The 13,896-nt window shown below is 51.9% G+C and overlaps 1 protein-coding gene across 11 annotated transcripts in view; it reads right to left on the bottom strand.

Moving 5' to 3' along the window:
- The window catches only part of NAV1 (neuron navigator 1), a 231,260-nt gene continuing 217,364 nt past the window's right edge, over positions 1-13,896 (bottom strand). For all 11 annotated transcript variants that reach the window (XM_051820452.3, XM_070055083.2, XM_051820454.3 and 8 more), the window contains 8 exons: positions 13,728-13,887; positions 12,739-12,974; positions 11,875-12,029; positions 11,372-11,443; positions 10,781-10,977; positions 10,263-10,381; positions 7,287-7,484; positions 1-6,227 (listed from right to left, as the gene is read on the bottom strand). In XM_051820452.3, the coding sequence (XP_051676412.3) occupies positions 6,132-6,227; positions 7,287-7,484; positions 10,263-10,381; positions 10,781-10,977; positions 11,372-11,443; positions 11,875-12,029; positions 12,739-12,974; positions 13,728-13,887 (1,233 nt within the window). In that variant the 3' untranslated portion in view covers positions 1-6,131. The remainder of the gene's footprint in view (positions 6,228-7,286; positions 7,485-10,262; positions 10,382-10,780; positions 10,978-11,371; positions 11,444-11,874; positions 12,030-12,738; positions 12,975-13,727; positions 13,888-13,896) is intronic.

Genomic DNA, 13,896 nt, shown 5'->3' with positions numbered 1-13,896 from the left:
GACAATACAGGAGATAACTTTATTGAAACGCAAATGGCATCGAACAGATGAATCCCGCTGGGAGGAGACAGGCCTGGTGGACAGAGGGCCTGGGGGAGGGGCCTCCGTGGTGATGATGGAGGAAGGCCTCTTCAGCTGGCCTCGGCACGAATTCAGTTTTCAACCAATGACTGAGGGGACAGCCCAGGTCTCTTCATGATTGTTACCGCAACTATATACAACAGTCTGCTTTCCACATCCCGCTTTGCTTTTTCTACAGTAGTTACACAAAGGGGGTTGGTTGAAAGAGAGGAGGGTCAGATGAGAAAAGAACATAAACACACAGAGACACACATATCCTGGTTTGGGGTTTTGCACCCAATAAATTAAGTGTTGCAAACATTCCGGCCCACCCTCCACCTGAGGAGCGCCACGCATCTGAGAAAGACTCCATCACACAGACTGCCCGAAACAGGCGGGGCGGGGAGGAAGCTAGCAGGGGCTGTGTTAAAAACAAACAACAACATTAGGAAATGGGAAGCCACTGCACAGCAGTAGCCCAGAGACTGGAGGCAACGCGGGAGCCCTGGCCGTATCCTCATAGTATGGACATTCTCAGAAATGGCCAGAAGCAGAGAGACCCCACGGGAGATGGTTAAAGGGCCCCTCATCAGCCTTCTGGGGCCTGAGGGGTGGGTTTAGGGCAATCACTTTGCACTGGCTTTCCCTAGGCCCCAGTCTTTCCCAGTCTTAGTTCCAGAACTCAGAAGAACTCCAGAGTTTCACTATGCTCTCTGCCCCACCCCCAGGAAGTTGACACGCTCGAAACAAAACCAGCTCTAGACAGCCTCGCTTCCCTCATTCCCATCTGCTCGACTGTGGCTCTGAGATACAAAGCTCTTTTCAGATTCTTTAAAAAAAGTATTTTATTCTCTCGCCTTGGCTGAGTGGCTCCGTGTCCAGGTTGCAATGTGGGGAAAGTCTGGGCTGTAGGCGAAGGCACCCCGCACCGTGTTCACTCACGCACAACTCTCTCCTGCGAGCTGAGGGGCTGGCCTGGGGTCCTGGAGCCCTGCACCTGCTCGCCATCTTGGGGAAGGGGTTCCGACCGGTTCTCAGAGCCAGCAGTGCCTTTTATAACTCAAATCAAGGGAGGGATGTTGCTGGGAGAACACGTTGTCATGGAAATAAGGTGACTTTTTTCACCGTCTGATGACATCATCAGAAACAGGCTCAGAATAGACACAAGTTTCCCAGCAGAAGAGGAATCTGGAAGAGACCTCCAACTGCTTTCCTCTGGCAGAGGCCCTCAGTTTGCAGGTGGAAGTTTCTGGGCAGATTTTTCTCGGAAAGCTGTCCCACTCACAAAGGTGCAAGCACTCCCCTAACTCTGCCCAGAAGCACACGTACTTTTCCTTTGTTCAGATCAAAGGCAAAACAAACACAGAGAAGGATGAGAAAGGTGACTTTTGAAATTCGCGTTGAAGTCTGGATTAGGACCTAGAATCTTCTTATTCGGTCCCAAAGCCCCTTAGTGTGAGAACACCGACGGCTGGATTTGCCTTACAGTCAGTCTCCAACTTCAGTCTGCATCAGTCATCAGGAGGGTTTGTTACAATGTGGCTTGCGGGGCCCTAGCCCCTGGAGTTGCTGACTCAGTAGATTCCGAGGTGGAGCCTAAAAAGCTCACTTCTAAGGCTCCAGGAGCTGCAGCTTTGGACCCACACTTTGAAAACCACTGATTTCAAGGAACCAAAGGGTTGACTCAAGGAACTAGGGGTTCACCTACTTCCACAACAACCCTTGTCACATTAAAATTCCTCGTGGCATAATCATCGAGAAAAATGGCCAAAGCATCAAAAAGGAAGGGTCCAGTAAACACTGGTTTAATTTCCAGCTGTCTTGGTCTCAATGGTGTCCTCCCTTCAAGATCTTCCAGTTTATTTCTACCTTTTCTAGGATCTGTGGCTGGCAGTGCTTGGGGCCAGAGCTAGGCTGAGCATTCACACATACATCGCCCTGGGTGGCGGGACAGCCAAGCTGGCTACCCCACGTGTTCCTGATCAGGTTGACTGAGGTCTCGTGAAAATCTAAAGCTGATTCAGTCATCAGGGGCAGCATCTTCAGGCTTTGGGGAACAGTGTCCCTAAGGTCTGTTACTTAACAGCTTTTGCTTGGCCAATGCCCAGTTCAAAGTGTGATGCATGAGGAGGAGCTGTGTTTGGTGGTCTGGGCTATTTCAGCACTTGAACCCTGTGTTAAATATGCAGTTAGGACAGCTTCCCTTCCCCAACACCTTGCAATGAAGACTCCCTAAAGTCTTGTGTAAGTATCTCCTTGATCCTGTAGGAGTTCCATTCAGTTTGGCAATTTTCACCTGTGGGTAGTGATCCCGAATATGGGTGCCTTCCCAGGTGATGATGTATGATGTGAGTTCTACTTTCTGCCCCTGAACGTGTGTCCCTTGTCTCAGGGAGCTGGATGTGGACAGCAAGATTAGGTCCACGGAGAGTCATGTAAACAAGGAAAATCAGAAAGGAGCACAGAAATCATTAGTTCATCTTACATCCTTAAGGATTATCGATAGATTACTTAGGAGGTTGGGAATTCAAGAGCAAAACATATTCTACCAACCCACACAGACTTCACCGTAGGGGCTGTCCAAGCTCTGGCAACAGATTCTTCCCTGTCAGCCTCTACCTTCCCAATGGTTAGACTCCATGAAAGACACTGGCATAAGGAGCTACACAGACAGAGATAAGCACCGTAGAGTTGCCACAAAGCATAGATTTTTTAAAAAATACTCTATGAAGCCTCAGAAGGAAACAGCAACAGCAAACTGCTCTTCTGTGACACACACACACACACACACACACAGACGCATCAGGTCCCAGGTTAGCCTCCAATTACCTAGTATTTTATTTTTAGTGCCTAGGCAGGGACTGAGAAACAAGTACATTGGACAAAATGTGTTGGTCGTCTTCATCCAGAGATGAGAGGGACTCTGCTGGGGAGCCTCTCCTGGACGTGTGGCTCTCCCCACAGGGTGACGTTGGGTACTGAACCAAGTCATGTACCAGCCAACTCTGGTGAAGGATGGAGTTGAGGGGCTGGAGAGGAGGGGTGTAGCACAGGTTCCAGCATTAGGCTGGATTTTTCTGAAGGTGCCTGGGATTGAGAATTTAGCCAGGGGACCCAGTTTCTCTTTGCTAAGGGATCCCAGTGTTCTCTACCAAAAAAACAGCCGTGAAGATGGGACACAAGTCTGTGGATTTGCTCTTTGTTGTTAGTTCCAGGGCAGTGATGGGGCAGCTCCGGTTTTCTGCTTCAGAGAAGTCTGATGAGCATCCCAAGGGGTTATAGCACCGTGAGGCTCAACGTCTTGCAGTTGCTGCCAGCCACGATTCCTCTGTGAGATGATTGATCCCCTTGGCGAGGGGCCCAGATGTGCAACTGTAAACAGGGTCCCAGGCTCCAGAGGCTTCACCAACACCTCCCCAGATGGGAACACACTTTCCGGGGGAAATCACTGGAGACCTGGGCTAAATGCAGAGGTCGACTCGAAGGGTGGTGGATCCCAGGCACAGAAACGCAGTCACAGCACAAGCAGCCTTCAGAACCAACCTGCCAAGGATCCAGGTAAGAGTCACGGTGGTATCCACAGTTACCAGAGAGTCAAGAATCCCTTTAGGGTCTGAGGCAGCTAGAGTGGAAGAAGGGTCTCCCCTCTCCTCCTTCTCAAGTAGCCAGCAACATCCATGACAGAAGGCACTGGCTGGGCAGCACCAGAAAGCAGAGAATTAAGGGCTCGGCTATCCGATTAAAATGGCGATAGAAGCCTGAGCCTGGCCATGCAATGGAGCTCCGGCTGGCGATCAAGAGGCCTAGGTCTGGTCTGGTCTTCTCTTCCTGCTAAGCTGGAACCCTTGGCTTTGAGGCCTCCTCATTCTGCACAGCAGAGACCTTAAGGCAGTGAGTTCAGCACCATCCTCGGACAGCTCCATCTCACCCCAGAATTGCACGTTGCACAGCCAAGTTGGTTGGGGATCTTCACAGCTCATGGAATTAGCAGCAATAGCAATAAGTTTCCAGCATAGATGACCCTGTCGTCCTCAGGACCTGCCAGGTGAATGCAGAAGCTTGGGGAAGGGAGGGGGAGTGTCACCTGCACCACGTCGCGGACCTAAATGAAAACGTTCTCCTTTGAAGATTCAGATGGGCAGAGCAGGGATCCAGGTTAGTACAGCTGAAGATTCTGATGGAGTCTTGTGCCACTTAGGAATCTGAAGAGCAAACACCTGGGTGCAGGCCCCGCACATATCCCTGATCTACAGAGACCTGAAACAGCTTCTCAGGCAGCTCAGCCGGGAATCTCGCCCCAGCAAGGCCTTCAGAAATGGCAGGGAGCAGACTTGCCACTCCAGACAAGCCACATTCCATAGCCCCGCAGGCTTTATCTTAACTGATCTTCCACCCTGATGTGCTGGACATCTAATCAAAGGTTTCTTTTTCGCTCACGCCCTGGGTTCCAGCTATGTTTCTTAGACGATCCCAATGTGTAGATAACGAGGAGGCATGCACTGAATGGAGCTTCCCTTTCCTACTAGACTTGAACTTGAGGACCCAGATCTTTTTTTTTTCAATCTAGAGTCTGCTACTAAGTATTCAGCAAGCACTTCTCAAGAGAAGAACAGACTCCCAGCTCTTCAGGGTAAGAGGAAAGGGGCCACAGGTGGGATCTTTGGAAGGCAGATGTTGGTCACCAATCAAACTCCCTGAGCCTCCTCTTCTGACTGTGGTACCTCTCATGGGAGATCCAGTCTCCTCTAAGTGAATATTTACTCGTCAGTCAGCAGGGGCTAGTCAGGAATTGAGATTCACTCAGGCAAAGTGGCTACTGTTGGAACAGTGCAGTGAGGAGCCAGAAAGTCACAAGACAGAGGAATATTTCCAATTCCTTGTCTTCCTCCAGTCCGTGATGAAGCTCAGAGTAGATCTGTCCAGCTGCGGCTCTCCCCTCCCACACCAGAGGCTGGCAGTTGGGCTCCCAGGCAGATTGTGTGCTTTTTCAGAAGGGAATCAAGGGAACTCGGCTCCTCTTCTCCCGCTACGTCTGAGCCAGAGTTTGGTGTCTCATCGAAGCCCCACAGCCACAGCTGCCAAGGACAGCGGCGTGGCAGGGGTCTAGCTGGTACCAGCTGGATGGCATCAGATTCTCCAAAGGATTTCCCTTGGAAAAGCCAAACCAGCCACTGGAAAAGTAGCCCAGCATCTTGTGGACAAGTGAGGAAATGGAAGAAGCAAAACAAAGGAAAATAAGAAAGCAAATGCGAGGGGGGAAAATAGAAACAAAATTAAAAAGCAGAAATAAAAAATAAAGAAGTAGGGTTTATTGACTCTCGTGTGTGTGTGTGTGTGTGTGTGTGTGTGTGTTAAATAGAGAGCAGGTGTCTCTGCAGGCTGCGATGCCATTTCTGTGGTCTGCTCACTTAGCCTGGCGGCCACGGCATCAACCTCCCCTTGTCAAGTGGAAGGCAGAGCGGGCAGCGCTCTTTCTGCCGGGGCAACTGGTTCCCCCTCTCCAGCTTCATCTTCTCCATGTTTTTTTTTTTTTTTTTTTTAAACCTTTTATGGGTTGATTTAAACATTGTGTGAACTACATGCTTCATTTTCTGGGCTCCAGCCAGATCTCGGGAAGCGTCGTTGGCAGCGGTGATGGACTTGGGGAGGGGCTGTGAGAAAATCTGGGGGCTTCCTGCCTCCCTCAGCTTTCCCCACACGTTCGCAAGAATCAGGAACGCTGCAGTTTTTCCATGTCTTCGGAATCCACCCCCCTCCAGAAAGCCCAGGAGTTTGTAATTGAGACAGGAAATGGAGGAAAAGACCTATAATCATCTTTTCCCCAAAGTCACGAGAGGAGGCCAGTACATGTATTTAGGGGACACAAGTTCCCAACTCGACCCCACCAATCCTGACTAGGAAGTCCTGAAGGTGCAGCACCAAGAACCTGCCCGCCTTCTCCCACCTCCTCCTCCCTCCTGTTCTCCTCCTGGGGCTGGAGCCGGTGCTTGAGGAGAAGGGAGGGCAGAGGAGGAGCTGATGCAGCCGATGCCAGCCCTCTGCCGTCTGGGGTGCCAGTGAGCCCTGTGCCCTCACAGCGTGGCCTGGAGGTTGGGGTCCAGGATGGTCTCCCGATCTGGAGACTCAATGTAGTTGGCAGCTTCTTGAAGTTTCAGCAGCATGGCCATCTAAAGGGGGTAACGAGATGGGTCATGAGTCAGGACTCTGGGCTCTGCCTGCCCACAGAAGGGAAGCAGGAAAACCTAGAGCATGGATCCTGATCCTTGGTTTGTGATTACGAGCTTGGAGTTTATGGGGGAACGAGGTGGGGGGGATTAGGTACAATGGTTAAGGAGCCTGCATTTCATATCAGAGTGTCTGGGTTTGAATCCCAACCCCACTCCCAGTTCCAGCCTCCTGCTAATACGCCCTGGGAGGCACAGGCTCAAGGAGTTGTCTCTGCCACCCATGAGACCTGGGCTGAATGCTCAGCTCCTGGCTTCAGCTCAGCTGTTGCAGGCATCTGGGGGGTGAACCAGCAGATGGGAGATCTCTCTCTTTCTCTTTCATTCTCTGCCTTTCAAATAAAGTAAAATTTTAAAAAATTGTTTTTAAAGACCTTGGAGGGGCAAGTGTTGTAGTGCAGCAAGTGGCTGCTTAGGCTACTCACATCCCATATCATAGTGCCTGCTTTGAGTCCTGACTACTGCAGGCAGTGGAGGATGGCCCAAGTCCTTGGGCCCCTGCACCCACGTAGGGGACCTGGAGGGAGTTCCTGACTTTGGATAAGCCCAGCTCTGGCCATTGTGGCCATTTGAGGAGTGAACCAGAGGATGGAAGACCTCTCTCTCTCTCTCTGCAACTCTGCCTTCCAAATAAATACATAAATCTTAAAAAAAAAAAAAAAAAAAAAAAAAAAGTGAGTGGGCACAGCCTCCAGGATTCTATCAGAGGAGAGGCAGAAGTGGGGCAAGGGCTCATGCATCCTACTGCTCCACTCCTCTGGTTGCTACCCTGCCGTGGGATCGGCTTCACATCTGCATCTTAGCTTAGTTGAAGCCCAGCCCCGAGCATGCGATCTTTAAAACCCAGGACTGTGACGTTCAGAGCTCTTTGCTGGACTCCTCCTGGCCCTGGCCTTGCCAACACTCCTCAGCGTCCAGGTCCCCATCAGGGCGTGTGACAAAGGGTGTGACAAACTCAGCCCACAGTGCTCTCACTTTTATCCACGAACGGCTTCTACTCACCAGGGGATCTGAGTCTAGAGAACTCGGGGTGCTGTCTTTGACCGTCCTGTCCTCAGGAGGTGAGGCGATGCTGTGAGGGCCTACGGTGGGCGGGGGCAGGTGGTACAGCTTGGACTGGTCTTGTTGAGCTGACGGCCATGGGAGAGTGTCCCGGACCCACTCCACTGGGTCCTCCCAAGCAGCTTTCTGTCCATGGACCTGGAGAGCAGGAGAGACAGGAACACTGAGTGGGGCTCCACAGAACAGAGGCTCATCCCTGTGCTCTCTCTCAAGTCCCCATAAAGCATATTCCTTGGAAATGTGCACTTCGGCCAACGTAAAGTTGTGATGCTGTGGTCCCACAGAACTTCCCCGAGTCTCCCAACCAGGAACTAAGTTGCTGTGGACCAGTAACACTGTTCCGGAGGGGCCGGCATTGTGGCACAGCAGGCTGAGCCAGCCTTGTGATACCTCCCATCCCACAGAGGAGTGTAGGTGGAGACCTGGCTGCTTTGCCTCGGCCCCAGCTCCCTGCCGATGTGCATGGTAAAGCAGCAAGGATGGCCTAAATGATTGGACCCACGCCACCCACATGGAAGACCCTGATGGAATTCCAGGCTCCTTGCTTCATCCTGGCCCTGTCCCAGCTGTTGCAGCCCTTTGGGGAGTAAACCAGTGGATGGAAGATCTCTCTCTCTTTCTGTATCACCTTGCCTTTCAAATAAATAAAATACATCTATTCAACAATACATCTATTCATCATTCTGGAGATTGTGTTAAATTGTAGTGAAACTTAAAAAAAACTTTTTAGCTTTTATTTTCTAATTTTTTTAGTTGGCAAGTACAATTGTATGTATCTTTGATGTGTAACACAATGTTTTGAAATATATACATGTTGTAGAATGGCTATATTGAGCTGATTAGCATATGCCATAACTTACAGATTTTTTTGGTGTTGTGAGGACACTTAAAAATTTTTATTATGTCAGTGAGTTCTAGAGGGTAATACATTGTTACTAGCTACAGTTACTATGTTGTACAACAGATCTCTTGAATTCATTACTCCTCTCAAACTGAAATTTTGTATACTTTGACTCACACCTCCCCAGCCGCTGGTAACTACTGCTCTACTCTGTCTCTCTCAATTCCAGTTCTTTAGATTTCACCTACAAGTGAAGTCATGTACCATTTGCATTTGCATGTCTGGCTCATTTTATTTCATGTAGTGTTCTCCAGCCTCTCCCATGTTGTTACAAATGACAACCTTTCTCTTTTTTCTTAAGGTTGAATAGTACTCCATTGTGATGTGTACCACAATTTTCTTCTCCATCTACTGGTGGGTACCTAGGTTTGTGCGTTAAAAATATGCACAAATCTCGTGATCCTGCAATTCTGCTTCTCAAGTAGGAAATAATACCTTTACTCAATACTTTTCTAAAACTTGGCTTTCATTTTGGAAAGGTTTATTTTTATCTACTTGAAAGGCAGAATGACAGAGAGAGAAACACACAGAGAGCGAGAAATCTTCTGTTGTCTAGTTCACTCTCCAAATGCCTGCAACAGTTGGAGCCAGGCCATGCAAAAGCTGGGGCCCAGAACTCCACCTTGGTCTCCCACATGGGTGGCAGGGGCTCAAGCATTTGAGCCATCATCTGCTGCCTCCCAGGATGTGTTCACAGGAAGCAAGATCCAAACTGGAGCAGCTTAGACTTAAACCAGCACTCTGATATAGGACCTGGGCATCCCAAGCAGCCTGCCCTTGACTTTGAAATAAATTATTTATTTATTTTATGTGCAAGGCAGAGAGACAGAGAAAGAGATGCTGAGACTTCTCCTATTCACTGGTTCACTCCCCACATACCTGAGAGCTGGGCACTCAACTCAGGTCCCCCATGTAGGGAACAAGGACCCAACCACCATAAGGAGTAGAGCCAGGACTTGAACCCAGGCACTCTGTCTTAACCACTGCACCAAATGCCTGCTTCAAAATTATTTTCTTAAACACATACTACGTGAAAATGCTTCTAAAACTGTCAAACATCACACAAAATTTCCCCATACTATCATAAATTTATAAATGAAATAGTGGTTTCTGGCATCACTCTGATAGACAGCATCTCTAGAAATTTACTAGGTCACCAAGAGATATCTGTCTCAATGACAAAGTGCTTTCAGGGGTGCCCAGTCATTGTATCCTAGCTCATTAGTGCTGGGATGGACTTTAGTGATCATAATGGCCTCAGGACATTTCAAGAAACGACCTCTGCCATTTGTACAAAGTTTTCATTCTAACTTCAAGAAAAAAAAAATTTTTTTTTTTTTTTTAACTTGAGAGAGAGAGAGGAAGAGAAGTGCCATCCATTAGTTCACTCCCCAAATGCCTGCCATGACGGAGCTTAGCTGGTAAAGGCTTAGGGTAAAGCCAGGAGCTGGGAATTCCAACCAGGTCTCTCACTGCCTCCCAGGCTCCACGTCAGCAGGAAGCTGGAGCCAGGAGCTGCAGATGGGTGTCAAAGCCAGGTCCTTTGAGGTGGGAAGCAGGCATCTTAACCACCTTACCTGCTAGGCCAAATGCCTGCTCCTAGTCTAACTTTTAAAATCTGTTCAGACATTTCATTTTGTTTTTAAAACAATCTACTGATTTAGGTAGAACATATGAGGCCATTAAAATCAATGTAACATGTTTTTAGCAGTTAGTAAGTAGCTACAGCTGAAATGGGTGGGTTACTAAATTCTTAGCCAAATTATCATTTTTATTTGCTCTGATTACTGGAGATGGTTTGAATTGGACTTAGAGCCAGCAGGCCAAGGACTGGAGAGAAGGCCCCAGAGCCATTAGCTGAATGATGGCTGGAGGCAGGACAGCGGCTCCACCCTTCCAGCGCCTTGTTCCACCTGTTAGGGGGCCCTGTGCCTAATGTTAAAGAAACGCTTCCACTCTCCTAAGCAGGACAGTTTGACCTTGAGATCGGAGTGGGGTCAGAGGGTGGGGCTCACCTTGATCCCATCCTTAGCCCCTTCCTGGAGATAAGGAATGATGGAGTTGTTCCACAGGTCAATGAACCAGGTCCGGAAGTCCTCGATGCCAATGGGACAGGACAGAAAGAAGCAAGGGCCTGAGGAGAGAGGAGGGGGCCAGGCCGAGAGTCGAGAACCTGGGTATGTCCAGTCCGGGGATTCTCGCACTGCCTAGGCACGCAGAGGGGTCTGCTGTGCAAAGGGCGAGAGGAGATGTAGAGATGCCGAGGCCACCGGGTGCTGGCTGCCCCGCTGCCAATCTCCAAGCCATGCCTCAAGGTGGAATCTCTTAAACTCCCTCCTGCACACCTTCGCTCCTCTTCCCCATTAACCAGGCGAGCAAAGATGAGGGAGAGGGGCTGGGAGTCCACGGTTAGCATGAAATACCCAGATCCCAGTGCTCTCTGCACCGGGAACAGCTGCCGAGACTCCAGAGAGCAAAGGGGCCCCCCCGGGGCGGCAAAGTAGAACAGGGCAGCTGCCTCCCGGCCCCGTACCGATGAGGAAGTCGGAGGTGCTGTGCTTCTCCAGGAAGGTGTGGAGGTGGTACCAGAGCTTGGGCACCCAGTCCAGCACCCGCAGCAGCTCCTCCTTGTTGGCGTTCACGTCGCTGTCCGACTCCACCAGCTTCCTCCGTAGGTAGCGGACCAGGAAGCCGTTGGCTGGCTCCACGTTGTTGGAGAAGGTCAGCATCCTGCAGCCCGCGATGGGGAGAGGAAGGTCACGACGGCAGGGGGCGCTGTCAGTGCTCACCCCCCGCCAGCCTGTCCTCCAGGCCACCTCCCTCGGCCAATAACCGAACTTGGCTGGCAGAGCTCACTCTCACATCAGGACTCTGCCCGCACGGGCCCAGATCGGGGTGAGGCCGAGAATCCTGCCCACAGCAGCCTTCCTAGTCGGGCTCAGTCTTGCAGCTCTCTGCTCAAGGGTTTTCCTCCACCCTGGGACTCACATGGCAAATACGTCCACTTCTGGCTACGTCCCTTTCCCTCCCCATACCCTACTTCCCTGCACACTAGGGCCTGGAAGTTAACTAATTTGCAGGCCCTTGGGTAGGGTCAGGGGTGTATCTGGGGCACATATCTTACCTGAAGCTCAAGTGCAAGCCATGGTTGGGTGTCATTTTTACCGGCTGATTGGTGGTGCCTATAATATATGGACTGTGGGGAAGGAGGGAGGTAAGATTCACTTAGCCTTGTCACACTTGCTTTTTTTTTTTTTTTTTTTTGACAGGCAGAGTTAGAGAGACAGAGAAAAAGGTCTTCCTTCCATTGGTTCACCCCCCAAATGGCTGCTACAGGTGGCGTGCTGCGCTGATTCGAAGCCAGGAGCCAGGTGCCCTCCCCTCCACCCCCCGGTCTCCCATGCAGGTGCAGGGCCCAAGCACTTGGGCCATCCTCCACTGCCTTCCCGGGCCACAGCAGAGAGCTGGACTGGAAGAGGGGCAACTGGGACAGAATCCGGCACCCTAAGTAGGACTAGAACCCGGGGTGCCGGTGCCACAGGCGGAGGATTAGCCTAGTGAGCCACAGCGCTGGCCCACGTACACACACAGCAGAGCACGGTGAGGCCGGTCCTGACCACAGCTTACCATTTGTGGTACTTGCAGGTGAGGGCCCCATTGACCAGCTCACTGATGGAACCTGCTTCACTCAGGTCGTCCAAGAGGATCACTAGGGGCACGTCCCCCATCCCCGTGTCCCGGTCTATCTGGTTGGCCAGGTTAGAGAGGTACAGCTGCAGATCCTGGAATAAAAGGGGGCAGCAGGTGGGCGCGCAGGAGTCAGCACTGGCAGCAGCCTCAGAGGGCGGACGCTGGCGAAGCTTTGCTGGTTCTGGAATTCTCGTGTCTGATGCACTCGGGGACATTTGATCACAGAACCAGAACCAACAATGCAGTGACCCGTAAGTTCTCCAAAGGTGGGGGCACACATGGAGTTTCCTAAATGGTTTTTTTTGTTGGGGGGGGGTTGGCATAAATTACCATTAAAGGATGAACCTCCCCAAGCTGGGCAGAGCCAAGATTTGAACCAACACCAGCGTACTCAGGGGACTGGGCAGGGTTGGGGGCAGGGTGCCATTGTGAGTGCTTCTTCCCAGAAAGCCCAAGGTGAGAGCGTAACACTGAAAAGGAGGGGAGAGGGGAGAAGACAGCAGGGACAGTGGCAGGTTGGAATGGGGCAGGGCGTGGCCACATCAGTGAGCCACTGACGGAAAGAAGCTCAGCAGAGCAAGGGAACGCGTGGAGTGAGGAGGCTGACGCGAGTCTCGGAGGATGTCGGGCAGTGCGGGGATGAGAGAGGGCGGGGAGGGAATGGACGCCTGAGGAGAGGGAGGAAGATGAAGCTGGGGCGGGGGAGGGGAACAGCAAAGGCCAGGGCAGGCTGGGGCTCGGGGAGGCTGTGGGGAGACCGAGGCGGGAGCAAGCAGGGTCAGGGCACGGTGGGGCAGGCACCTTGCACGACTGCTGGTGCATGTTGAAGGTGCTGACGATGCCCTCGGTGACCTCGCGGCCCGAGCGCTCCACCAGGTACTCGGCCAGCCGGTTGGTCAGGTAGGTCTTGCCCGTGCCGCTGGGGCCCGAGAGCACGAGGCGCCGGTGCTTGAGCAGGAGGCCGATGTAGTGCTGCATCATGGGCTTGGGGATGAGCGTCTCGAAGGCCAGGCTGTCCACGCACTTCTCCTTCAGACCTGGACCCGCCCCAGAGCTGTGTGAGTCTTGCCCAGCGCCCGGAGGGTGGCCAGGGACCCCAAAGAGTGCTTCTCTCTGCAGCTGGGAGCCCACTGAGGAAACCCTGAGCCACCCGCACTGGCGCCCTGCGGGAATCCTTTAACCCTGACTTTGATCTCTCTCTCTCTCTCTCTCTCTCTTTTTTTTTTTTTTTTTTTTTTTTTTTTTTTTTTTGCCATGCAGAGTTAGACAGTGAGAGAGAGAGACAGAGAGAAAGGTCTTCCTTCTGTTGGTTCACTCCCCTAATGGCTGCTACAGCTGGCGCTGTGCCGACCTGAAGCCAGGAGCCAGGTGCTTCTCCTGGTCTCCCATGCGGGTGCAGGGCCCAAGCACTTGGGCCATCCTCCACTGCACTCCTGGGCCACAGCAGAGAGCTGGCCTGGGACAGAATCCGGCGCCCCAACCGGGACTAGAACCCGGGGTGCCGGCGCCGCAAGGCAGAGGATTAGCCTAGTGAGCCGTGGCACCGGCCGAAAACTCTGATCTCATTTTCAAGGACACGCTGAGCTAGAGGTGAGGTGTGGCCTGGCAAAAATGCCTGAGAACGGATGCCGGAGCTGGTCTGAGGCACCTGCGTCTCACGTTACGCCAGCACCTTCGCACGGGAGCTTCTCAGGAAGTTCTCAGTGAATTCCATGGACGCATGATGGGTTCTCTCACCATCCTGCCCCTGCCTCCGAGCCACAGCCCTCACCCCACAGACAAGGACCGACCTTTGAGAGACACGGAGATGTTGTTGACACCGCGGCGACAAGGGGGCAGCTCGGGGGGCTCTGCGTCCAGCACACGCTTCACGTGGCTGATGCTGTAGCCGTGGATGGACTCAGTGCTGAGTCCCAGGGTGGAGGCTGGGTCCATTTTGGAAATATAGTCCTGCCAGAA

The sequence above is a fragment of the Oryctolagus cuniculus genome, chromosome 13 (genome assembly GCF_051225735.1).
Source record: "Oryctolagus cuniculus isolate XC-2025 breed Fujian yellow rabbit chromosome 13, ASM5122573v1, whole genome shotgun sequence".
NCBI classification, from domain to species: Eukaryota; Metazoa; Chordata; class Mammalia; order Lagomorpha; family Leporidae; genus Oryctolagus; species Oryctolagus cuniculus.
Note: the sequence above shows the minus strand (reverse complement) of the source record. Positions and strands in the feature narration are given on the sequence as shown.